Below are 26,840 nucleotides of genomic sequence, written 5' to 3'. Positions count from 1 at the left end.
AAGATGTTCTCTGCCTTTTTTTTTGTAGTTTCCCTCTAATGCAACCAGGTATTAATTTTCTTTCGCAGTCCAGGACCCCTCGCTCCTTACCGCCTGTCTGCTTGCTCCTCCTTACCGCTCAGCTCCCTGCTCCTTAGAGGCTCCCACCACCATTGCTGCACTCGTAAGCTGTGAGCCTGGCTTCTGGCTGAGCTGTGCTTCCCCTGTGGGAGGGCACTGACCATCAGGGGGGTAGCTCCTCCATTGAGCGTCTGCCCCCTGGTGGTCAGTGCGCATCATAGTGACTGGTTGTTCTGGTCATTCCACTTTAATGGTTGCTTAGGCTTTTATTATATAGCTAGGTATGTTTTTTTAAAAAAATTTTATTGGTTTCAGAGAGGAAGGGAGAGAGAGATAGGAACATCAATGATGAGAGAGAATCATTGATTGGCTGCCTCCTGCATGCCCCCTACTAGAGATTGAGCCCGAAACCTGGGCATGTGCCCTTGACCGGAATCGACCTTGGGACCAGACCCACAGGCTGACACTCTATTCACTGAACCAAACCAGCTAGGGCTATATGAAAATAATTTGAATTCTGGTAGGGGAGGAACACTTATGACAGGTATTAAACTGAGCAAATTTTGGATTCAGTAATTACAAGCAAACACATTGAAAATCTATACACACAGGCTTCTCAATTGTTTCATAGCTTGGTCAAGGGAATGTGAAATGTGTAAAATTTCTCTAACCTGATATATAGTAAGTGAAATTTCAGAGAAGGAGGGAAGATAACATAAAAAGAAAATTTTTTAAAGGAGGGTTGTAAGGCTGATTTTGCTAGACTTTTACCTTATATTTAAGAAAAGAGTATTTAATCCTCACCTGAGGACTTTTTAAAAAAATATATTTTATTGATTTTTTACAGAGAAGAAAGGAGAGGGATAGGGAGCCAGAAACATTGATGAGAGAGATCGATCAGCTGCCTCCTGCATGCCCCCCCCAGTGGGGATGTGCCCACAACCAAGGCACATGCCCTTGACCGGAATTGAACCCGGGACCCCTGAGTCCGCAGGCCGACGCTCTATCCACTGAGCCAAACTGGTTTGGCAGGACATGTTTTTATGGATTTTTTTTTGGAGAGGAAAGGAGAGAGAGGGAAATATTGATCAGTTGCTTCCCATGCTTGCCCTGACTGGGGATCGAACCTGCAGTCTGGTATGTTCCATGACCAGCAGTTGAATCTGTGACCCTTCTGTGCACGGGATGACACTCTAACCAGCTGAGCCAACAATCCAGGCCAAGAATGTGTATTTAAATAGTAATGTCAGTTATAGGATAAAAATAATTAAAAATTTTAATTAAATAATGCCAAATATATAGAGTTTCACTTTTCACAGACAGTTTTCACAAAAATTTTTACTTATCCTATATAATAAAAGGCTAATATGAAAATTGTCCCCACGGGTGGGAGTTCGACTGACTGGGACTGGGAGTTAGATGTGCGCTGACCACCAAGGTCAGTGTGGAACATGGCAGGTGTCAGTGACATGGTGCTGGCAGCTGGCGGCAGTGGAGGTGCTGCTAGCCTCGATGTGCCCTGATGAGAGTAAGACCATGGTGGGATGGTGGAGCAGGTGAGCGGGCGGTGCCAGGCCAAGGCGGGGGCCCCAATTGCCCCGCCGGTTGCCCCACAGATCTGCCCTGATTGCTGGCCAGGCCTAGGGACCATGCCTGTGCACAAATTTTGTGCACCGGGCCTCTAGGTTCGTATAACATTGACATAGGTAGTGAGAGAGAGACACACACACAAGCATTGATTCGCCACTCCACCTGTTTATGAATTCCTTGGTTGATTCTGCTGTGTGACCTGAAAACTCGGTGTATTGGGATGACATTCTAAACAACTGAGCTACCCAACCAGGATATGGCCATGTATATCTATCTGTAAAGTACTTTTGTTTTCCCCTTCACCTTTGTTCTAATGGATGTGGCCCCTAACTTACTGATATAATTGTAAAACTTTTAAGAGGAGAAAGGTTGGCGAATGATTCACAAATGTTCTAAGATAGCTGTCAAACAATGTATTAAGGGATAGGGGATAGTAGGGAACAGCAACGTTAAGTAGTTTACTTTTTTTGAAAAGGTCAGTTAACAGTTTAATACTGACATATCCAAGTTGACAGATTAGTTTGTGAACATAATTTTATGGTTTGAACTCATTAACTAAATATTCATGCTAGTCACATTCCTGGAACAATTTCAGGAGCTCATTTAAATTTATCAAGTTGTAATAGCTGCCTTAATAAAAGGGTTATCATAATTTAATTTAAAATTTTTTATTGATTTTGGAGAGGAAGAGAGAGGGAGAGAGAAATAAAGATATAGATGAGAGAGAGAGAGACAGAGACAGAGAGACAGAGACAGAGAGACAGAGACAGAGAGACAGAGAGACAGACATTGATCGCTGCCTCCTGCACGTCCACTACTGGGGATGGAGCCTGCAACCCAGGTATGTGCCCTGACTGGAATTGGACCTCTTGGTTCATTGGTCGACACTCAACCACTGAGCCATACCGGCTTGGCAAGGGTATCATCTAAATCAGGATACTTTGAACTGAAGAGGAACCAATTTATAATTGTGCTGTATGCTAAACTGGGATTGTCCTGAGCTGTAAACTTCCCCTATAATCTACCTACTTAAAGACCATTTATTAACTACTAGTTGTTCTATTTTGATTCATAACAAAAGTTTTCTATGCTTTGTGCATCCCGCTACTGTAGAGATATCTTAGATCTGAATCCTCAGATTGGGATTATTCTTTCTCAGATAAAGTCAACTTTTGGCAGAACCTAAGATAAAGGCAAAGTGCAAGATTCCCTCCTCCCATTCCTCCAAATGGGAACTGGAAAAGCCAAGGATATGGTAGTTGCTGAAAATAGAACCTGCTAGCATATGAACTAGTCAATCTGAGTGATAGTGTCAAAGCCAAGTATGTTGGTTTTATGTATGTCTACCTTGAGCTAGATCTGTGTTTAAAAATACTTGACCTAGGTCTAGCAAATGTCTATCCTAAGCTCAGAACTTGTCCCCCAAACTCATTTTTATACTCTCACCCACACCTTGTTAAGACCATTCTGTTTACAACACCCAAATCCTGTGTAGTTTAGAAAACAAATGACTATGATGCTGGTTTATCTTTTTTGAAATTTAATCTTGACTTTATTGCCTTCCAGTGATCCATTACAGTAGCTGGGCAGATCTGTCATTGTTAGGATTGATTGTGATGATGTCAGGATTGTATCTAGCTAAATCAGGGGTCCTCAAACTTTTTAAACGGGGGGCCAGTTCACTGTCCCTCAGACCGTTGGAGGGCCGGCCTATAGTTTAAAAAAAACTGAACAAATTCCTATGCACACAGCGGTGGCAAAAACACCTGGCGGGCCGGATAAATGTTTTCGGCAGGCCGCATGTGGCCTGCAGGCCGTAGTTTGAGGACCCCTGAGCTAAAGCAATATGAAATGTGTTTAACTCTTCATTTAAAGGAGTCATGTTACACTGTGAATAAGAGTTATGATGATTTAATATTTTGTAAGATGTGTAGTGCAAAGGCCTTGGAATCATCTGAATTCCTTGTCTGTAAAATGGGGATTAATGATGCCATGAAATTGTGAAGTTTTGTAAACTGCAAAGAGTAATACTCATCAGGTAGTATTATTTACGAGAAATTTTCATTCAATGTGAATGATGAAGTATATGTCTTTGCTACTGATTAAGGTAATCTACTGTTTTTCGAGTTGTTCTTAGCAAGTATATTCTCATGGGTTTAATCTCTAAATTATATTTACATAAACGTAGAATATTTTTTCAAGATAGAATTCTCAATCTTAACTCATATCTGGAAACTTGCATATCCAGACAGTGAAGGTTGTTTAAATTATTTATTCCCAAGCAATATAATCTATATTTTGGCCACGTTGAGCTGGTATGTAGTTCTTTTGCTTTTTTTAAAAAATATATATTTTATTGATTTTTTACAGAGAGGAAGGGAGAGGGAGGGAGAGTTAGAAACATCCATGGGAGAGAAACATCGATCAGCTGCCTCCTGCACACCCCCCACTAGGGATGTACCCACAACCTCGGTACATGCCCTTGACTGGAATCAAACCTGGGACCTTCAGTCCGTAGGCCGACGCTCTCTATCCACTGAGCCCAAACCAGTTAGGGCTCTTTTGATATTTTTGTTGTTGTTAATCCTCACCCGAGGATATTTTTCCATTGATTTTTAGGAAGAGTGGGAGAGAGAGGGAAGGAGAAACATTGATGTGAGAGAAATATGTAGATCGGTTGCCTCCTGCATGTACCCCAACCAGTGCCCAGGCTGGGGAGGAGCCTATAACCAAGGTATGTGCCCTTGACGGGAATCAACTCAGGACCAGGCCGACGCTCTATCCATTGACCCAAACTGGCCAGGGGTGTTGTTCTTTTGATATTAATTCCAGGTTAATATTCATGAGAATATAATATTTACTGCCTATGGATTTGGGGGTGAAAGGTTCCATAGTATGAAAATGCGAAAGTAAATTAGTGTTAAGATATTTGCATATTAGCAGTCTGATATAACTGAGTAGGAAAATAAGGAATAGATTTAAAGCACTTATGTTCATAGACAAGCCTCAAAGCTATGGTGGTTTGATGCTGAATATAGTTCGAAGGAAGAAGCTTGTTGGTGCCACTCTCCCTGCTCTGGGTGTGTTCTGCCTTTATAACAGCAAATGCTGAATGCTATTTTTGCTTTTTGTCTTTTTCATAAAAGCAAAAATCTTAGATTTCTTTCATGTAGTGAAAACAGGTACTAATGTAGGTCTCTTTGGTGTTAATTTGAATTTTGAAAAGCAGGGGAGACCTGTACATATAACCGATTTTGTGAAATGTGATTCTAAAGGCTTAGTGTAAGCCCTGGGCAGTGAATGGGCTGTGATTAATAGAAAGCTACCAATTAACACGACTTAGTCCTTAGTCATTTAAGGATTTTCTAGGACCTTGGAATGGTTGTTGTGAACACTGTGTTGTAGAAATGTTGTGTCCTTGGTGATTAGTCATTTAAGGACATTGTAAGAACTTGGAATTGTGAGCGCCTTTGTGTTGTAGAAATGTTAAGCATCCTACTTAATTTGTGTGATGCTCTGGCTTGTGTGGCTCAGTTGGTTGATCATCATCCCCTGCACCAAGAGGTCTCCAGTTTGATTCCTGGGCAGGTCACATGCCCAAGTTTCAGGCTCAATCTCCAGTAGGGGGTGTGTAGGATTCAAACAATGGATGTTTTCTCTCTCACTGATGTCTGTCTCCCTGTCCCTTTCTCTAAAATCAATAAAAGACATTCTTAAAGAATTTGTGTGATTAATTGATTTTATTTGATAAAAATAAGTTAAATTATAAACAAATTAGTAAAAATTTATAATAGGATTACCATGGGAATTTGTGCTGAGTACTATGAAAGAAACAAGATGCTGAAATAAAATAAGTTTGGGAAGTCTCTCTAAAGAGGTTCTATTCCAGCCCTAGCTGGTTTTCGCTAAGTGGATAGACCATCTGCCTGTGGATTGAAGGGTCCCAGGTTCACTTCCGGCCAAGGGCACATGATCAAGTTGCGGGCTCAATCCCCAGTGGGGAGTGTGCAGGAGGCAGCTGATCAATGATTCTCTCTCATCATTGATGTTTGATGTTTCCATCTCTCCCTCCCTCTCCCCCCCTCTCTCAAATCAATAAAAACATTTTTAAAAATAAAGAGGTTCTATTCCATATTCTAGCAAGTTTTCACTATTCATGTCATATTAGGTAGAGCTAATACTTGCACTCTTCTTAGACAAAAACACACATACTTTGTGAAACATAGCATGGTAGAAAAACACTATCTTTATAACCAAGATGATTCAGATTAGATTTTCATTCCAGTTTATGTATTTAATTACATACTATTTAACATGTTACTTAAGCTATATGAGCTTCTTTCCTCACCTGCAACTTGGGAGTTACCTCTCACTGAGTTAGGAAAAATAAAATGAGAATGCATAATAAATCCTCTGGTATACAACAGGAAGTCATCAATGTGTAAAAATCCTTTTCTGTGCTTGCCTGTCTTCCAAAATTAAACATACATACACAACCCTGGCAGGTAGCTTGGTTGGTTTAGAGCGTTGTCCCAATAGGTTCAATCCCTGGGTCAGGGCACATACAGGAATCAACCAATGAATGCATAAATGAGTGGAACACCAAATCAGTTTTTTTCTCTCTAAAATAAATAAATAGCCGAAACCGGTTTGGCTCAGTGGATAGAGTGTCAGCTTGCGGACTGAAGGGTCCTGGGTTCGATGCCGGTCAAAGGCATGTACCTGGGCTGCGGGCACATCCCCAGTGGGAGATGTGCAGGAGGCAGCTCATCGATGTTTCTCTCTCATCGATGTTTCTAACTCTCTATCTCTCTCCCTTCCTCTCTGTAAAAAATCAATAAAATATATTTTAAAAAAATAAATAAATACACACCACACACACACACACACACACACACACACACACAGAAATTCAAAAGGATACAAGACAGTTTTCCCTGACAGCTTTAGCCTATAATGCCCATGGTTCTCCTGTATCACAGAACTTGGGAAGAATAGTCCTTACTGTAACCATAATTCTCCTTAGATTGCAAACTCTTCTCTATTAGGTGTTAATCCTAAATTCTTTTTCTTTTTCTTTTTTTTTTTTAATATATTTTATTGATTTTTTACAGAGAGGAAGGGAGAGGGATAGAGATTTAGAAACATAGATGAGAGCCGAAACCGGTTTGGCTCAGTGGATAGAGCATCGGCCTGCGGATTGAAAGGTCCCAGGTTCGATTCTGGTCAAGGGCATGTACCTGGGTTGCGGGCACATCCCCAGTAGGAGATGTGCAGGAGGCAGCTGATCGATGTTTCTATCATCATCGATGTTTCTAACTATCTCTCTCTCTCCCTTCCTCTCTGTAAAAAAACCAATAAAATATATTAAAAAAAAAGAAACATCAAACATCAGACAAAGGTGTGTTTTTTTTAAAGGTAGACTGACCCAGATGAACAAACCACACAATTTTTAAAGTTTTTCATGTTAGTCTGCTACAATGGTCCAATTTTGTTTTTAAAGTTTTTTTTTTTAACATTCACAAATGTTTTGTTGAGAGAAAAAGGCATGTTGCTGAATAATACTATTTCTATGATACAGTATATAATATCCATATTAGAACAATGTTTTCACATTAACATCTCTAAAATACAACTTTTTCTTGTTTTAATTTTATTTCTTCTTTATTAAGGTATTACTTATATGTCCTTATCCCCTCCATTGTCCCCCACATCCCCACTCATGCCTTCACCCCCCCCCCCAATTTTTTTTAAGTAAGTGGTGTGTCATAGTGCTCCTGGCAGAATTTATCTTAGTGTTATGTAAAGTAATGATACATGTTATAGTGATAGCATGTTGGAGTCAGTAATATGAGGTATGTTTTTGTTTATAAATGCATTGGCATTTGAGCAAAGAGAAGTTCTGAGGCCTGGCCGGTACTCCTTAGTGGTTAGAGTGTTGACCCGAAGGGTCGAGAGTTTGATTCCCTGTCAAGGGAATCATAGCTGGGTTGCAGGTTCATTCCCCTGCCCCTTGTCAGGGAACATTTGAGAGGCAACCAATCCGTGTGTGTGTGTGTCTTTCTCCCCCTTCTTTCCCCCCCTTCCACTCTCTCTAAAACAATCAATGGAAAAAGATCTTCCAGTGAGAATTAACAAAAAAGGATGGAAAAAGAACTTTTTTGAATTTGATAGTATGTACCACTTTACACGAGTAGTCAATGAAGAGAGGACAGAGCTTTCCATAGTCTTTGATATGAGATAGGCACTAGCACCGGATATATAGAATGCCCTACTTTATAGCAAGCTCCACTGTTATTGCTAATTCAAATGAACTCTTATTTGCACATACTAACAGATTTATCATTCAGAAGCATTTATACAGTCACTACAATATAAGCTCCTTAAAGAGATCTTTTGTCTATTTTATTTAATGATAAATCCCATTTCTAGAATGGTGCCCTTGGTACATAGTTGGCACTCAATATGTTAGTGCCATCTGTCAAATAAAAAGTAAAAGTGATACATTTCTCTCTTTGTTAATCCTCACCCGAGGATAGTTTTTCTATTGATTTATTTTTATTATTTTTAGAGAGAGTGGAAGGGGTGAGGGGGGAAAAAAAGGGGGGAAGAGAGTGGAGAGGGGGAGAGAAAGGAAGGCGCCCCAACTGGGCCCTGGGGATTGAACCTGCAACTGAGGTATCTGCCTGTGACCCTTTGTCGCATGGGCCAATGCTCTAACCACTGACTGGTGCCAGCCAGGGCCATTTCTCTCTTTTTTAAAATAGATTTTAAAAAATTGATTTGAGAGAGAGGGGGAGAGAGAGAGAGAAACACATTGATTTGTTGTTCCACTTATTTATGCATTCATTTGTTTATTCTTTTTTTTTCATTTGTTTATTCTTGACTGCGCCCTGATTGGGCTTGAACTTGGCAACCTTGGAGTATGTGGACAGTGCTCTACCCCATGGTCGGCAAACTGTGGCTCATGAGCCACATGCGGCTCTTTGCCCCCCTGAGTGTGGCTCTTCCTAAGCCTTAGGAGTACCCTAATTAAGTTAATAACAATGTACCTATCTATATAGTTTAAGTTTAAAAAATTTGGCTCTCAAAAGAAATTTCAATCGTTGTACTGTTGATATTTGGCTCTGTTGACTAATGAGTTTGCCGACCACTGCAACTGAGCTACCTAACTAGGGCATATATTTTTCTTAAAGCTACAAACCTCAGTTTTTTATTGCATCCTCAGGTCCTTACCACATTAGTTACTATTGGAATTAAAGTAAATAATTTAAGATTGAATTAGAATTTTGAGTAAAGTAAAATTTGGTTTTAGCATCTCATAGAGTTATTAAGAGATTTGGAAGCATACCCACAACAGTGCAAATAGCCTTTTAAAGTGATGGCATCACAAACTTTGAGCAGACTTAAGCAGCTGACTTATTTATTATAAATTTAAAATGGTCCAATTTGACAGGAATTTAATGTTTCACTACCAAGGTAATAAAGTCAGTTTAGCTGAGAATGTTTGGTAACCAGCTTAATCCAGTGGGTTTATTAGAGTGTAACTCTGTCAGAAATCATGTTCCATAGGGATCCTACTGAATTTCTTTTATGATTAACATGCCCTTAAAATTGTTCAAGTCAAATTCTCCATGCTTTATGCTACAAAACTGATGTCTCCAGTAGAGTATTTGTTAGTGTGATAAAGTGTATGGTACTTTCTTTAGAAGAAATTTAGTTCATATTTATATTCCTAAATGCTAACAGTAGAGTCTTTATTACTGTGATATTTGGATCTTCTAGAAATCCATAAAACAATATTGATTGTCAGTGCATTGTCTATGAATTAGGTTTAATGAAAATCCAAACTTTGCGTAGCTAATAATTCACTCATTTCTTGGAAGTTGTCTTAAGTCCATCAGATCATTTGAAAGCAACATGCCACTTGGACATTCACATACAGAACTTTCTACAGAAATGCCCTTAATGGTATCATTAGATCAGAAGTATCCAACCAAGTGAAGACTGCTTCTCTTGTGTAAATCTAGTCAAACATTTTTCGACTATTCCTTCTTAAGTAAAGATCTATCTGGTAAATTCCTTAGGTTTAGTACCTTGGATTATTTTCACCTAATAAACTTTTTATGCTTTTTAATCAAATATAATAAAAACAATTTAACTTGGGACATTTTAAGTTATTGCTTTGATGCCATTAACCATAGACAAAATTCATAGACAAAACTATGAACATTATTTGTTCATAGTTTATGTGTGTTTCTGCTCTTTTAAATAATGTTTGATTTTACTTGATAGCCTTTTTAAAAATATATATTTTATTGATTTTTTTACAGAGAGGAAGGGAGAAGGAGAGGGATAGAGAGTTAGAAACATCGATGAGAGAGAAACATCGTTCAGCTGCCTCCTGCACATCTCCCACTGGGGATGTGCCCGCACCCCAGGTACATGCCCTTGACTGGAATCGAACCGGGACCCTTCAGTCTGCAGGCCGATGCTCTATCCACTGAGCCAAACCGGCTTCGGCAAGAAAATTTTTTTTAATATGTTGAGACACTAGTGTTTCTGCCCTCTTTTTTCCAACTTCTTGTACTTAGGCATCAGGATTTAAGTGAACTATTTTGGCTAGTGCAGTGTGAGCAGAAATTATGTCTAAGAATTTGTGTAACTATACAGGCAGTAAAAACCCTTTCCTGGTTCTATGTTTCTTTCCTTGCTTTTTTGACAAGGAAGCCTTAAGTGTTAAATGGTCCAACTCCTTGATGGTGGACCCTCACTTTTTTTTTTTAAATATATTTTATTGAGTTTTCACAGAGAGGAAGAGAGAGAGAGAGAGTAGAAACATCAATGAGAGAGAAACATCGACCAGCTGCCTCCCGCACACTCCCCACTGGGGATGTGCCCGCAACCAAGGTACATGCCCTTGACCGGAGCCGAACCTGGGACCCTTCAGTCCGCAGGCTGACGCTCTATCCACTGAGCCAAACCGGTTTCGGCGATAGTGGACCCTCACTTAAATATTTGAGTTGAGAAAGAAAGCTTTGTTGTGTCGACCCTCTGAGATTTGGGGGAGTTTTTTAGTTTCCAAGCACACTTATCCTATCCTTTGGGGATACAAAGTTATCTATTACAATTCATAGCTATTGATTTTTAAGAAAAGGTTTAAAACATGTTTACTGTCTTGTCTTTCAATTTTGAGATGCTAAGTAGATTATATTTAGGCTTTTCTGCTTTCCAGAATCTTAGGTGAGACACATGTTGCTTCAAAATTAATTATTGGTTTCTCTAAAGATGAATAAACTCATCCTTTGGCTTTTATGTTAAATATGTACATGCCATATTAAGAACATTTTGCGGGGAGCTCCTGGTCCGTACGTGCTGACTGCGCCTGCTCGGCTGCGCCCGGAAGGTTTGAAACATGAATCCTTCATTCTTCTTGTTTGCCCTTTACTTAGGAGTAGCTTCAGCTGCTCCAAAACTTGATGGAAGTTTAGAGGTACAATGGCACCGGTGGAAGGCAACACATGGAAAAGTTTATGGCCCGAATGAAGAAGGATGGATGAGAACAGTGTGGGAGAAGAATAAGAAAATGGTTGACCTGCACAACCAGGAATACAAGCTAGGGAGCAAGAACTACACCTTGGGAATGAATGCTTTTAGTGACATGATCAACGAAGAATTCACGCAGGTGATGACTGACTATTAAAACCAGAAGTGCAAGAAAAGGAGAGTGTTCCAGAAACACTTACGTTGCTGAAATCCCCCCAACAGAGGATTGATGAAAAGAAGGCTATGTGGACATGGACAACAGGGGGATGAGAGCATGAGTGGTGGGGGCAGGTTGGGGGTTAATGGGGGGGAGATAAGGACACATTTGTAATACCTTAACTAATAAAGAATTAAAAAAAAAACATTTTGCTTTCATGCATGCCTTTGAATAGGAGTGAATCATAACACTTCGCTCCTCTGCAAATTTTCCTGAATTCTAAACTACATCTCTTGAGAACTAAGTATTGAGAATTTTTTATTTTTTTTTTAGTATTGAGATTTTAAGGGAGACATTTATTTCATTAAGTTCTCTGGCCATCTTGAGCTCTTTTATCTTAGGTCTTTAGTTTTCCCTTTGGTCTTCAATCTAGCTATTCTCTCAGTACTATTGCTGGCATAGGTCTGGGTTTCAGTTTTTTATTGGGGACCCCACCTCCAAATGCAGACATCAGATCTCCCTTTGCCTGCTGTACTGCTCTATTTCTCTTTCAGCCCAGAAGACACAAACACACATTTTTACTACATACAATGCAAGAGCCATTCATCTTTTTTTATTTTGAGGGTACACTTATTTAAGCTTGGGATAGTAAAACAAGGAAGGGCCATCCTAGGATAGAAGAAGCAACAGGAGAGAGCCTAGGAGGGGCTGCTTTGGCTCTGTAGAGACGTTACATGGGAAAGAAGTGTGAGCTAAGGTGGAGCTGCTGTCAGCTCACTGGAAAGTCAGAGAAAAGGGGGCCTTGGAGACAAGTTCAGGGGGTTAGCCCAGGATAAGCTGCCACTGCCCATTGCTCCCTTGGGTGCAAGTCTCATGGGGACCCTTAAAATTTAGGAGAAAGAAAATAAACTCAAAAAGGAGATTTGAGTGGTGCCCCAAGGAGGGCATGCCAAGAGCCATTCCTCCTTATACAGGGATCCTAGCTCTCGGTATTAACAGTCTTTGATAATCATAAAATGGGAATATTTCTGAAATCTAAGCAGTTGACACTCCCCTTCTAAATTCGCCTTTTATCATCAAAGGATAAAGTACTTTTTTTCCCTCAGCACATCAGCAAATGCTTCAATATATTTGTTCCCTCCTGCTTGCTAATCTCTTCCAGTGCAGATGGCTCTCTGTGATGCTGAATCTTTTGTATTCATTGTATTCAAGTTGTAGTTACTTTGTGAAAAGTCTATAAGGTAATAGTCATGTGATAGAGGAAAACTCAATGTGAGGGAAAGATGGTGGCATTTTATTGAAAAGTACAGGTCTTACTCAGGTCTTCCTGTTTTGAAGATGTGCTCTCGTTTAATAGAACAATTACATTAATTTATCTTACAGGGTAAAGACTTCTCTATGTCAGTCCAGATGTATGCATATAAAATATATTCTGATAGCCCTAACCGGTTCGGCTCAGTGGATAGAGTGTTGGCCTGCGGACTGAAGGGTCCCAGGTTTGATTCCCGTCAAGGGCATGTACCTTGGCTGCGGGCACATCCCTAAGAGGGGGTGTGCAGGAGGCAGCTGATAGATGTTCCTTTCTCATCGATGTTTCTAACTCTCTATCCCTCTCTCTTCTTCTCTGTAAAAAATCAATAAAATATATTAAAAAAATATTCTGATAGATCCCAAATTAACAATTTCAAATAACCATGTCTTATAACTAATAATTAGTCTAGAGAGATTTTTACTGGGGTGAATTTTATAATTACAAGGTGAATTTTATAGAGATGGTTGTACAATTTACAGAGATACCCTTACTTTTTCTCCCCTGACTTCATGATAGTGTTGTGTTACCCCTAAGATAACTTTGCATTCTTTCCATTTGACATAGTGATTTGGGAAGCTTGCCTTCATGCAAGCCAGAAATAAATTTGTCTTAAGTTTCTTTTCATGTTGGGTCTTTGAAGAAGTTTTCTTTTCAGCAGTCCCCAGTCAGCTGAAGATTCCATTGTTACCATTTTCATGTCATCTGGATTACTTTTCATTGAGAAAGGGGACTTCAGAGCTACGTACTTAGTTCATCTTAGTCTTTAAAAAAGATTGTGTTAAAATAACACATAATTTACCATCTTAACCATTTTTTAAAAATGTTTTTATTGATTTTAGAGAGAGAGGAAGGGGGAGGGAGATAGCTAGAAATATTGATTAGAGAGAAACATTGATCTGCTGCTGCTGCTGCCTCCTGTACACCCTCCACTGGGGATGTGCTGGCAACCAAGGTACATGCCCTTGACCGGAACCGAACCTGGGACCCTTCAGTCCACAGGCCGACACTCTAGCTACAGAGCCAAACCGGCTGCGGACTGCCTCCCCCTTTTTTACACCAGCTAGTCACTTTTTTTTTTTTATATAAAAGAACACAAGTTATAACCCTACACTTTCTAACTGTCCTTTAGTGATAATCTATAGCAGATGGATCAGTAAGATTATAGTATACTAGATTCTCAGGATATCCCCAAATGCCTTGACTCCTGTACTATATTATGAGATTGTGTAGATTCTCCTTTAAGTAATTTCATTTACAGAATTCAAGGTCAGATCATATAATACTAGGTACTTCATATTTTAAGTCTGTAGATGCTGTAGTCTTTTTAGTTGGGACTATTGTGTTAATACATAGGCACTTTGCTAAAGTGTGATGACATAGGACACCTATACTAAATTCTCTTTATATACTTAATGAACAGAGCTCAGACCTTCAGGATGATTCTTTGAGTCAGAGTTATTTAGGGACAGGGATAATGAAATTTTTAATGGTTTTGAAGCAAAAGGGCCTATTGAAATTGCTGAGAAAGGACATTAGAATCTCTGGTTCTATCTAGAGCAGGGGTCCTCAAACTATGGCCCGCGGGCCACATGCAAATACAAATATTGTATTTGTTCCCATTTTGTTTTTTTACTTCAAAATAAGATATGTGCAGTGTGCATAGGAATTTGTTCATAGTTTTTTTTTAAACTATAGTCCGGCCCTCCAACTGTCTGAGGGACAGTGAACTGGCCCCCTGTTTAAAAAGTTTGAGGATCCCTGATCTAGAGGGTATGCTTAAAACAGTTTTTGTTTACTTAGACAGTCAAGCCTGACAGAATTTCTCATTCTGTTTAACATAGTTTGGTTTACCCTCTTAATTCTTTCATCAAGTGTTTGTGGGCCCTTTTGTGGCATTAAGTACTGCGGGAATATAAAGACGCACGCCATTCTTGGTCTTTTAGGAAGGTAATTAATATTCTACGGGAAGGAAACACTGATCCTTACTACAGAGAAATACGAACATAGATTTGAGAGCGCAGGAAGGCTTCCTTCACAGAATGAGGGGTTTGAGTTTCATCAGAGGGGTGAATAGAATAGTTCCCTAGGCAAAGAGGAGAAAGGTCAGTGGCCAACTGATAACCTTTACATAAAGCAAACTCAAGGTCTTTACAGAACCTTGAATGACTGAACCTTTTGAAGGCAGTGTGTGGTGCTAAGGACTTTTTATTTCCATGGGGGCAATTACCTTCAGTATTTTTGGATTTCAGAATTTGTTTCTGTGAACATTTTACTTGGAGAGTTAGTTGAATGTGGTTAAGAGCTCAGGCACTTATGTTTGATTGTCTGGATTTGAGTTCTGGTTTTACCACACATTAGCTGTGTGACTTCAGGCAAGTTACTCATAGTTTCAATTTTCTGTCCTTTAAATCAGGATTATGTGTTGTAACAGCTGCCAAACATTATTTTTCCATGTTGGGAGAAATGATGACCTGTTGTGCTTTGGTATGAGGCACATTAATTATGTTAGCCAGTACAGAGCCTGCTTGTTTTCCCATGGCTGATTCTTAACATTTTGCTTTCATCCTGACCCTGGATCTTATTACGAACTATAAAATTGGGCCTTGTAATTTCTGGTCAGTCTGATAGGTGAACATGGGCCCCCTTTTTAGATCTTGTACTCTGTCTTTAAAAGACTTGAAGCTCAGCAGAGACTTGTTTTACAGTCTTGGGAGAATTAAGTTTACTGGGATGTTGATGTAGAGATATTAGTGGCATGAGAGTATGTATTCTGTACTAGGCATTGGCAGTAAGTTTATTGGAGATGATGTTGGGGGTGTTAACTTTGTAGATGGAAAAAATGTGTTCTAAGCACAAACCACATTTTAATGGATTAAGCTTTTGTGTCTGTTGTCATTGAAACCATTTATCTTGCATCTGTTCTTACACAAGCAAACAAATGGATCCCCATAAAGACGAATTCAAATCCGAAGCAATGTGATTAAATCAAAGCACAGCTCTGGAGTCAGATTGCTTGAGTTTTACTCTACTGAATTTGTGATGTTTGAGCCAATTTAACCTTCACATTCATTAGTTTCCTTATATAAAATGGGGATAATATTAGTACCTGCTTCAAAAGTCTGTTGAGAAGATTAAATGCATTGGAACATGCAAAGCATTTGGAACGGTGCCTGGCTTGAGGTGTTTTATTTGTGAATGAGTTTATTGAATGAGTGTGTGAATACTTCAAAGAGCAAAAACAGGAATCAAAGCTAAGTTAAAATCAAGGTGAAAAACATTTGATTCTCTTTTTGGCAGTCTGATACCAAATAGAGGCAAGCTGATTTAATGTAATGAATGTGTCACTAGGCTATTATCTTACAATGAAGAGAAGTGACTTGGAACCAAAATAGGCCTTTCAGTAACTGATGATTGTCAGTCAGCTACCCATTGGTGCCAAACTATCAGAAGTCCCAGAAATTGTATTTTATTGCCCAGATTTCATGTACCAAATTGCCTGTGCATCCATAAGTAGTGATTCGACCATGAGTCTCAATTCTCTGGTTCATAAGTTATTATCATAGCTGCAGTCTTCTCCATCTCAGAAATGCTTGGATCACATTGATGAAATAATTGCAGCTAAGATAATTTCTTGAAATGCTAGTTGTGTTGTGAAATTTATGTGAATAAAGTTGGTGTTAACTCTTTGCTGATGGAGGTTTTGAGAGTGTGATCAGTGTAGACTTTTGCATAAGTCAGAGCTTTCACATAGTTTTGGGGTGTTAAAAGGATAGGGATGGCACTAATGTTATAATAGCTTCATTATAGTCATAATTGGTACAAAGTACTGATTATAGAACTTTTAGGGGTAGTAGGAAGGCTCTTTCTCTTCGGACTCATGCTACTACTATCCCTTAATCTACTACTGTCTTCTGCAATGAAGAAATTTCTGAAGATGAGAGGCTGAGTATTTGAGGTTTTAAAAGTAAATAATTCTTATAACTCAGTAATAAAAGGGCAAATAAATTTTAAAATTGGCAAAGCATATGAATATTTTCTAAAGAATATACACAAATGACCCAGAGCACCTGAAAAGATGCTCACCATCATTAGCCATCAAGGAAATGCAAATCAAAATCATGAGATACAACTTTTACACCCACTTGGACGCCTATTTTATTTTAATTTTTAAATATATTTTTAATTGATTTCAGAGATCAAGCCCGCAACCCCAGGCATGTGCCCCGACTGGGAATCAAACGGTGATCTCCTTGTTCATCGATTGTCCCTCAACCACTGAGCCACGCCTGCCAGGCCATACATACTTTTTTTTTTTTTTTTAAATATATTTTATTGATTTTTTACAGAGAGGAAGGGAGAGAGATAGAGAGTTAGAAACATCGATCAGCCGCCTCCTGCACATCTCCCACTGGGGATGTGCCTGCAGCCCAGGTACATGCCCCTGACCGGAATCGAACCTGGGACCTTTCAGTCCGCAAGCCGACGCTCTCCACTGAGCCAAACCGGTTTTGGCCATACATACTTTTAATTACACAAATGTCTCTACATAAGTAAAAACAGGTTAACTAATTTGTCAATATTTTAAACATGCATATTAAGAAATCCTATGTTATTACGTAACTGATTTTCAGCTTTAACGGACACTCCCTTTCCCGAATTAGCCCCTTATATTTTACTTACACACTTGGAATCCCAAAGTTCCCCACATCCAGCCTCAAGGCACTGTACTTAGGCCTCCTTGCTTGAGGGGCCAATCTTAGTGTTAGCAACAGGGTACCCCAGCTTATATTTTCATTTCTTGCCCTCAGTCTTGTGCCAATTGTCTTGAGATGCTGAGGGCTCAGTGCTGGCTGGAATGAGTTTGAGCTATTCTTTATCAAGTGATGAAAATGTTGTAAAATTGATTGAGGTGATGGTTGCACAGTTCTGTGAATATATTAAAACCTGTTGAATTGTACACTTTAAATGGGTGAATAGTATGATATGTGAATTACAGATCAATAAAGCTGTTATTTAATAACAGTGGATAGCTTCTGCTTCTGTAGTTGTACCAGTCTTTTGTGGATTGTTTTGTGGCTTTCTAAATGAAGGGGATTATATAACTAATTGAATCTGGGATAGTAGAATGTCATTGAAAGTTATAAATATATTTCCCCCCTCAACATTTAAAAAAATACTGAATGTACATTATTAAAATTTCAAAGCATAAAAATATGAAGAGCGAGGGAACCAAGATGGTGGCATAGGTAAATGCCTGTATTTGGTGCCTCCCACAACCACATCAAAATCACAACTAACATACAGAACAACTACCATTCAGAACCACTGGAAAGCTGGCTGAATGGAAGTAGTACAACTAGAGAAGTAAAGAAAGCACACTGAGACTGGAAGGAGGTGCAGAGGCGTGGAATGGGCTCTTCCAGCACCCACATGTTACGCTTTTTTAATTGGGAGGGAGATTGCCTCTGCGGATGCTGCGTGGAGGAGCGAGGGGTCCCAGCCCCTCACCAGAACCCCCCAGCCCAGGGTTCCAGAACTGGGGAAAGAAGTCACTACGGGCAGTAAGAACTCGGGACTGTAAAAACCAGTGCAGATTGGGGCTGAGTTGCTCCTCTTAAAAGGCTGGCACCACAGAAGTGAATCTACAAGCTCCTGTTTCTTCTAAGCTCCAGTGCCAGGCAAGTCTCTGGGGGACCCAGACACATATGGGGAGAAACTGGACCACCTGGCATTGGGGCAGGGACTTGGGGGTAGCTTTCTCCCAGATGGAGGTGCTTGCAGTGGTCATTGTTGCCATGCTGGGACCTCGTGGGTGCAGGGCTGACGCAGCCATTTAAAAAATTTTTTTAAAATATATTTTTATTGATTTCAGAGAGGAAGAAAGAGGGAGAGATAGAAACATCAGCGATATGAGAGAATCATTAATTGGCTGCCTCCTGCATGCCCCCCACTGGGGATCAAGCCTGCAACCCAGGCATGTGCCCTTGACCAGAATTGAACCTGGGACCCTGCAGTCCGCAGGCCAACGCTCTATCCACTGAACCAAACTGGTTAGGGCAATTGAGGTATAATTTATATGTAACATATACCACTTACTGAAATATACAGTTTAGTAAGTTTCGATAAATGTGTTAAGTTGTGTAATCACCATAGAACATTTAATTCTACTCTCCTCCCCGCCAAATTTTCTCTTATTCCTTTGCACACAAGCCCCACACTTCACTTCCATACCCCAGTAAGTACTTAATTTGCTTTCTGTCTATAGTTGTGTATTTTCTGTAACTTGATTTAAGTTGAATCATACTGTCTTTTTTCGGTCTGGCTGTTTTAAAAGTTAGTATGATGTTTTTGAAATTCATCCATGTTGCTTTGAGTATCAGTAATTTATTCCTTTTTTATTTTGTTGTTTTTATTTTTTTGGTTAATCCTCACCCGAGGATATTTTTTCCATTGATTTTAGAGAGAGTGGAAGGGAGGGAGAGAGACAGAGAAGCATGGATGTGAGAGAGACACATCAATTGGTTGCCTCCCGAATGTACCCTGACCCGGACCAGGAATTGAGCCTGCCAGCCCTTCAGTCCCGAGGGCTAATGCGCTAACTAGTCATTCTAACCACTGAGCAAACTGGCTTGGGCAGTAATTTATTCTTTAAAAAATGTTTTTATTGATCTTTTTAGAGAGAGGAAGTGGGGGGGGGGAAGGGGGGTAGAGAGAGAAAGAGACAGGACCATGCTCAACCAACTGAGCTACAAAGGCCAGAGCTATTCTTGTGTAGTCCATTATATAGATGGGTGTTTGGGTTGTTTTAATCTTTTGGCTATTATGAATAAAGATAGTGTGAACATTTGTGTAAAAAAGTCTTTGTGAAGATAAATTTTTATTTCTGTTGGGTAATACCTAGGAGTGGAATTGCTGAGCTCTTAACGATGGTTAACTGTAAATGAAAACTACTGAACTGTTTTCAAAGACCATACCATGTTCATATTCCTAATTACTAATATTCCTGAAAAGATAATTTTTTGAAACATATTTTCCTGGGATTATACCTAATTTAACATAGCATTAAGCATGATTCCTTAAGGTATGCTTATGCTTAGAGTGTTAATATATGCTAGAGGCACTTATTAAAATGTAGATCCTTGGGTCTCATCACCAACATTCTGAATCAGTAAAGTTGGAGAGCCACATGGTAATATGACATTTAGTGTTGTTTTGTTTTTTGAAAACTAGTTTTCATTAATATATTAGTGTTTATTGAGCTGTTTCTGGTTCTTCCTTTGCATTCACCATGCATTCATTCATTGTATTACCTATTTTTTCCTATAGTACTTGGGATCTCCCAAGGCTTATCTGGGCCCCTTTCTTTGCTTGCCACCTAGTGGTGATAAATAGGAACCAACAAAAGTTTTGCCCATGAATGAATTCATGAGGTGGACAATGCCCTTAAAGAAGGAAGGATGGGAACATTCAATGATGGTTGCTTTATTAATGAGTTCCCCTTCCTCCCATGACTGTTATTTGGGAAATTTTGTATTTAGAAATAATTTATTTGTAAGAAGATATGTTTTAGAGCCTGTACATTTTTAACTTTTATCTTAAACTGCTAGCTCAGTTTTACTGGGAAATGAATAGGTATGTGTTTCTGTTACCTTATTTAATATAGAGATTCCTCCAAACCATACTATACTAGGTACTGTTTGACATTGTTCTGATTCCACACAACAGATTCTCTTGCTAGGCTCTTAGTTTATTTTACATGCTTTTAGTTTTTTACTCACATTTTGATGATGGTTAACTTTTATATTTTGTTTTACATTAGTTTGGTAGAAAAAAGACCACTGTGAAGGGATGTATTACCATAACTTTATAAGGTCTGATTTTCACTTTTCTGTTATAGAAATGGTGGAATCAATGAAGAAAGTAGCAGGGATGGATGTGGAGTTGACAGTTGAAGAAAGAAACCTCCTATCTGTTGCATATAAAAATGTGATTGGAGCTAGAAGAGCTTCCTGGAGAATAATCAGCAGCATTGAACAGAAAGAAGAAAACAAGGGAGGAGAAGACAAACTAAAAATGATTCGGGAATATCGGCAAATGGTGAGATTGTTATACACAAGACACCTTTAAAGAAAGGTGCGCTAGGTATTTATGAGACTGACACGCTGTCACTGCGCCAACAGGGCCACTTGTGTTGGGTATTTCAGATCACAGCCTAGTACATTTGTTGTACACATACATAATGTACATTTTATATTTTAGTGGATTTGCATCTTTTGCTTACCTGGATTAGGAATTATATGCCATACAATATTTTAGGGCAAAAGTGAAGAACTTTTTTCTTTGAAAGCTGCAGAGGGTGGTGTTCAATTTTGAGAACCACACAAGAGGATAATTAATAATTTTTATTGTTGTAACTGCAAGATACTTTATTTATAGAGTCACTTGAAATTAGCACCTAGTGGTATTTAACAGATACTTGTGTGCCTCTTTCGCACAATACAATTTGCTAGGTACTATGGGTGCAAAGATGAGACTATCCTTATGGATCCTCAGTCTAGTTATTTTTTATTTTTTTTAAAACATATTTTATTGATTTTTTTTACAGAGAGGAAGGGAGAGGGGTAGAGAGTTAGAAACAACGATGAGAGAGAAGCATCGATCAGCTGCCTCCTGCACACCCCCTATTGGGGATGTGTCCGCAACCAAGGTACATGCCCTTGATGGGAATTGAACATGGGACCCTTCAGTCCGCAGGCCGACACTCTATCCACTGAGCTAAACTGGTTAGGGCTAGTTATTATTTTTTTTTTAATAGAAAAATATCAGAGGGCATTAGACATTATTCCATGAGGTATTGTTTCATATTATATATGTGTATATACATTTATGTAATACTAGAGGCCTGGTGCACGAATTAGTGCATGGGTGAGGTCACTCAGCCTGGCCGGCGATCGGGGTTGATCGGGGCTGTGGGAAGTTAGCTGTGGGAGCCCACTGACCATCAGGGGGGCAGCTCCTGTGTTGAGTGTCTACCTCCCGGTGGTCAGTGCGCATCATAGTGACCGGTTGTTCGGTTCAGTAACTCTGGCTTTTATATATTGATTATATTTTTTACTGTGGGTTTTGGTCAAAAAAGTTTGATAGCTTTTGATGTAGTGGTTCTCATCCAGGGGGTGATTTTGCTCCTCAGAGGATATTTCGCAATGTCTAGAGACATTTTTGGTGTCACAATTTTGAGGGTGCTACTGGCATATGTCGGTAGAGACAGGAATACTGCTAATCATAAGTGCTGTACTTAGGACCATCATCTCCCACAACATATCTAGCCCAAGACGTCAATAGTGCTACTGTTAAGAAACTGATCCTAGTGGGCCCAACTTGTGTGGCTCAGTGGTTGAGTGTCGACCTATGGACCAGGAGGTTTGATTTCCCTCCTGGGAATTAGTAGGGAGGCTCCATCCCTAGGAGGGAGACAGCCCATCAGTGATTCTCTTTCATTATTGATGTTTCTATCTCTCTCTCCCTCTCCCTTCCTCTGATATCAATAAGAGATATATTAAAAAAAAAAAAAGGAAAGAAACTGATTCTACTGGAAGAGATAGGCATATAACACAGAGTACAGTGAGAGAAATTACAGAAGCAGACACAAAGTAGCATGGGGAGTGAGTTAAGGGGAGGAAAGGGGAATCCACACTTACAGACTTTCCAGCTCTCCTGTGTACTGTTCTGAGTGGGGAGATACATAATTGTGTAAGATATTGTAGTTATTTAATCTTTAAATGATCCCCTATAAAGAGTAGGTATTTCAATGTATAGATGGAAAAACTGAGGTTCTGAGTATAGTACCTCATTAGAGAATTTAATAAAAATGTGCAGCACTTAGTAAGTAGTAATCAGTGTTACTCTTCTGTACCTGAACTATGAGTTCATTTTTTTAAAAGCTCTTGCCTATGTGACTCAGTAGGTTGGAGGTCACCAAGTACATCAAAAGATAGTGGGTTTGATTCCCTGTCAGGGCACATTCCTAGGTTGCGGATTTGTTTCCCGGTCCACATGCATGCAGGAGGCGACTAATTGATGTTTATCTCTCCCCTCTCTCTTCCTCTTCCTCTCTTCCTGCCTCGCTCACTTGCTCACTCCCTCTAAAAAAAAAATCAATAAAATAAATTTTAAAAAAGTACTTGATTAATAAATAGCACATAGAAAGAAATAATTTCTAACCTGGAGATAACTTTTCTCTGCTTTTTGGTTTAATATGGCTCTCTTCTTCAAAACCAGATGTGATAATTTATAATTTCTTAGACTGAAACAATTTTTTGACTTTTTCCCCCAGGTTGAGACTGAACTAAAGTTAATCTGTTGTGACATTCTGGATGTACTGGACAAACACCTCATTCCAGCAGCTAACACTGGCGAGTCCAAGGTTTTCTATTATAAAATGTAGGTTCTATACTAGAAGGGAAAATGTCAGATTAAATGTTGGCCCTCTTAGAATCATCACTTTTTCTATATAGGCTTTCAATTTTTACATAAGAGTAGTTCTTTAATGTTGGAAGTATAGTTACATGGGAGGAGTGATTCTCAAAACTTAAATTAATTTTTGAATTCTCATTTGCAAATTCACTGCTAATGAAATATTAATATTATAGCATTTAAGATGGTCAGACTATTACTGTAAAAATGTACTAGGTTTTGCTTTACCTATTTACATTTGTTTGCCTGTGTGTGGTTTTCCCACTAGTTTCAGCAGAGCATTATGTAGCTCAATCTTAACATTTTTATATGAAAATTTTATTTCATTATTAACAAACTGTTGTGCCATTCTTTGGAATAATTTTTGTTACTTAATCTAGCCTATCAAGTGATAAATTTGTTGATTTTTTCTTTTTTTTTGAGGTTGTTAGTTAATTTCTCTAGGGTTTTGCTTATATTTGACAGGAAATCTCTAAGGAGGAAAAGTATACTAGTTAATTGTTTAATATATAACTGTTAATATAATTTTAACAGTTATTTTTCATTTAAAAAGCATTTTTCTAATTCTGGTTTTTGTCTTGTTTTGTTTTAGGAAAGGGGACTACCACAGGTATCTGGCTGAATTTGCCACAGGAAATGACAGGAAGGAGGCTGCAGAGAACAGCCTAGTGGCTTACAAAGCTGCTAGTGATATTGCAATGACAGAACTTCCACCAACACATCCTATTCGCTTAGGTCTTGCTCTCAATTTCTCCGTATTCTACTATGAAATTCTTAATTCCCCTGACCGTGCCTGCAGGTAAGTTATGGAGGAGAACAAAAACTCACTATGAAAGACAAGAAGGTTACAAAAGAGAATAAATAGCTATATGGTTTTCTGTCTTGTACCCTGTGGACTGCCTTTGTAAGGTTGGCCATGTAATAAAGCATTCTTTGGGCTCTTAGTGAAAATGCTGTGTGCTTTGTATACTATAAAGCCACAGGTATCTCAATTCAAGGTAAAACTACCTCATTTCACTAGGAGAGCAGTTAAAATAATTAGGTTGATGGGGAAAAATTTTGTTGGTAGATTAAAAAGAATCTCTAACTTGTTAGTGGGAAAAAGGAAGGAGAAGAGTTATAATAATATATTTATTTTTACATATTAGCTTTCAGTCTTTGTAAGGTATATTTTTAATATAGGCATGCTTATGCTCTCTATGCTATTCCATTTTCTATTTTTTATTGATTTCAGAGAGGGAGGGCGGGGAGAGAAACATCAATGATGAAAGAGAATCATTGATTGGCTGCCTCCTGTATGTCCCCCACTGGGGACTGAGCCTGCAACCTGGGCATGTGCCCTGATCCGGAATTGAGCCTGGGACCCTTCAGTTTGCAGGCCGACACTCTATCCACTGAGCAAAACCAGCTACGGCTCCTTTTCCTCTTTTCTGTTTCCCCATTTGTGTCTAACATCATTTGTACATAGTACACAGTACTTAATAAATGTGGATTTTGTTTATTTTAAACTAACAGTAAATGAGTGTTATGATTACATTTCCATAGGTTCTATATTGCCCTTTTTTGTTTGCTTTGGGAAACAAACATTAACTTCCATTAACATGAAGTTCTATTGAATTAAACTGTGATACTGTCCAAAAATTTGTTTTTGCATTAAAACTTCATTAAATAAATGATCTGTTGACTGGGACTTGGAAATACCTTTATTATGCACATATTTTGGTGGTGCTTTAGTTTGGAATTTGGTCTATATAGTCTTATTTACTGATGGGCTTGCTGAAAGCATAGTAAGAAGTGATGTTCCGAAAGTTCTATTTAGTCCAAAAGTTGCCAGATTACAAAATTAAATAGAAAGTTAATTTTCATCAGTTACATGTGCTTTTCCTTTATTTAAATGCCTAAACCCAAGTACTCAGTGTCACTATTACATATTGTGGGATAATTGAAGAATGATATCTAACATTTCTAATTCTGTTTTTGAACTTTATTTTTGTAATACATTTATGTAAATACTTGCAGATTGGCAAAAGCAGCTTTTGATGATGCAATTGCAGAACTGGATACGCTGAGTGAAGAAAGCTATAAGGACTCTACACTTATCATGCAGTTGTTACGTGATAATCTGACACTATGGACTTCAGACATGCAGGGTGATGGTAAGGAAGCTGAAGTTAAATGTGTGTCTCTGTTGTTGGATCTTTTACTTTTAGAAATTCCTTGGTATTTCTTTTTTTTAAATATATTTTTATTGGTTTCAGAGAGGAAGGGAGAGGGATAGAGAGAGAGAAACATCAATGATGAGAGACAATCATTTATCAGCTGCCTCCTGCATGCCTCCTACTGGGGACCAAGCCCTCAACCTGGGCACGTGCTCTTGGCCGGAATCGAACCTGGGACCTTTCATTCTGCAGGCTGACACTAAGCCAAACTGGCAAGGGCTCCTTGGTATTTAGTTTTTTAAAAAAATATATTTTTATTGATTTTAGAGAGGAAGGGAGAGGGATAGAGAGACAGAAACATCAATGATGAGAGAGAATCACCGATTGGCTGCCTCCTGCACACTGGGGACCGAGCCCACAACCCAGGCCTGTGCCCCTGGCCAGAATTGAACCTGGGATCCCTTAGTTCCCACGTCTACGCTCTATCCACTGAGCAGAACTGGCCAGGGCTCCTTGGTATTTCTTTACATCAAGTTACAATTTCCTCTAAACTATCCTCCAAACTATCCAAGTTTAATTACTACATTTTTATAAAAAGGTATCAAAGTACATTCTTCCATTCTGGGCTGTAAGGTGATAAAGGGGATCTTTTATTAATATTTGAAGATTTAAAAATTTTACCTCTAATTAATGTTTGTTAAACTTAGTTTACCTGTTCCTCACAATGTGTTTTGAAAGATGGAGGGAGAGGAAGAATATTTTATCTTACTCAGATTCAAATTTAGGGGTCTGGAGTTCATTGTATTTTTGAGTGTCATAATCACTGCTTTGAGTTGTGTCCTCAGATTAAACTAGATGTATCAGTAGATATTTATGAAGCATCCTCTGGAAATCTTTTATCTAAAAAAGGATTTTCCCCCTCTGGATTGTGTACAGCAAATGGAATGTCCTACCCTCAGGTCCTATTTAATAAGAGGTCTGGTGTTTGTTTTTTTTTAGTTTATTTTTAGAGTTTTTAGTAGTAAATAATTACTAGGGTAATCTATAGAACTTAATCTTATGGTGAGGTGGAGGATTTACTGTTTATTTTAAATGAGGTAAAAGCCCAGATTTGTCACTTTTTTATTTTAAAGGAAATTTTATTCTGCCTATTTCAATAGAATCATTTTCATACACAAATAGGGGAGGACACACTAGTGTGATTGACCATAGATTGTTTTACAGTTGTTGGTGGTGATGCAAAGAGTGGAAACAAAAGGTTTGCTGTCAGTTTTAGCTGCAGATTCTTTAAGGGCAGCAGTTCTCAACCTGTGGGTCACGACCCTTTTAGGGGTCCAACGACCCTTTCACGGGTCGCCTAAGACTATCGGAAAACACATATTGAATATATAATTACATACTGTTTTTGTGATTAATCACTATGCTTTATGTTCAATTTGTAACAATGAAAATACATCCTGCATATCAGATACTTACATTACGATTTTTTACAGTAGTACAACATTACAGTTATGAAGTAGCAACGAAAATAATTTTATGGTTG

At 38.8% G+C, this 26,840-nt stretch overlaps 1 protein-coding gene and 1 long non-coding RNA gene across 3 annotated transcripts in view; one reads left to right on the top strand and one right to left on the bottom strand.

Annotated features, from left to right (window-relative positions):
* YWHAE (tyrosine 3-monooxygenase/tryptophan 5-monooxygenase activation protein, epsilon) overlaps nucleotides 1-26,840 on the top strand; it is a 36,520-nt gene that overhangs the window by 4,235 nt on the left and 5,445 nt on the right. For both annotated transcript variants that reach the window (XM_006768083.2, XM_015566777.1), the window contains exons 2-5: nucleotides 20,563-20,762; nucleotides 22,999-23,105; nucleotides 23,731-23,937; nucleotides 25,158-25,294. In XM_006768083.2, the coding sequence (XP_006768146.1) occupies nucleotides 20,563-20,762; nucleotides 22,999-23,105; nucleotides 23,731-23,937; nucleotides 25,158-25,294 (651 nt within the window). The remainder of the gene's footprint in view (nucleotides 1-20,562; nucleotides 20,763-22,998; nucleotides 23,106-23,730; nucleotides 23,938-25,157; nucleotides 25,295-26,840) is intronic.
* LOC107183811 lies at nucleotides 10,146-19,033 on the bottom strand. Its single transcript, XR_001514609.1, has 3 exons — nucleotides 18,814-19,033; nucleotides 16,724-16,732; nucleotides 10,146-10,167 (listed from the first exon to the last, which is right to left on the bottom strand). It is a non-coding gene; the product is annotated as an uncharacterized LOC107183811 (long non-coding RNA).

This window comes from Myotis davidii, unplaced genomic scaffold (assembly GCF_000327345.1).
Source record: "Myotis davidii unplaced genomic scaffold, ASM32734v1 scaffold363, whole genome shotgun sequence".
NCBI classification, from domain to species: domain Eukaryota; kingdom Metazoa; phylum Chordata; class Mammalia; order Chiroptera; family Vespertilionidae; genus Myotis; species Myotis davidii.
This window is presented reverse-complemented; position numbering and strand designations above follow the sequence as displayed.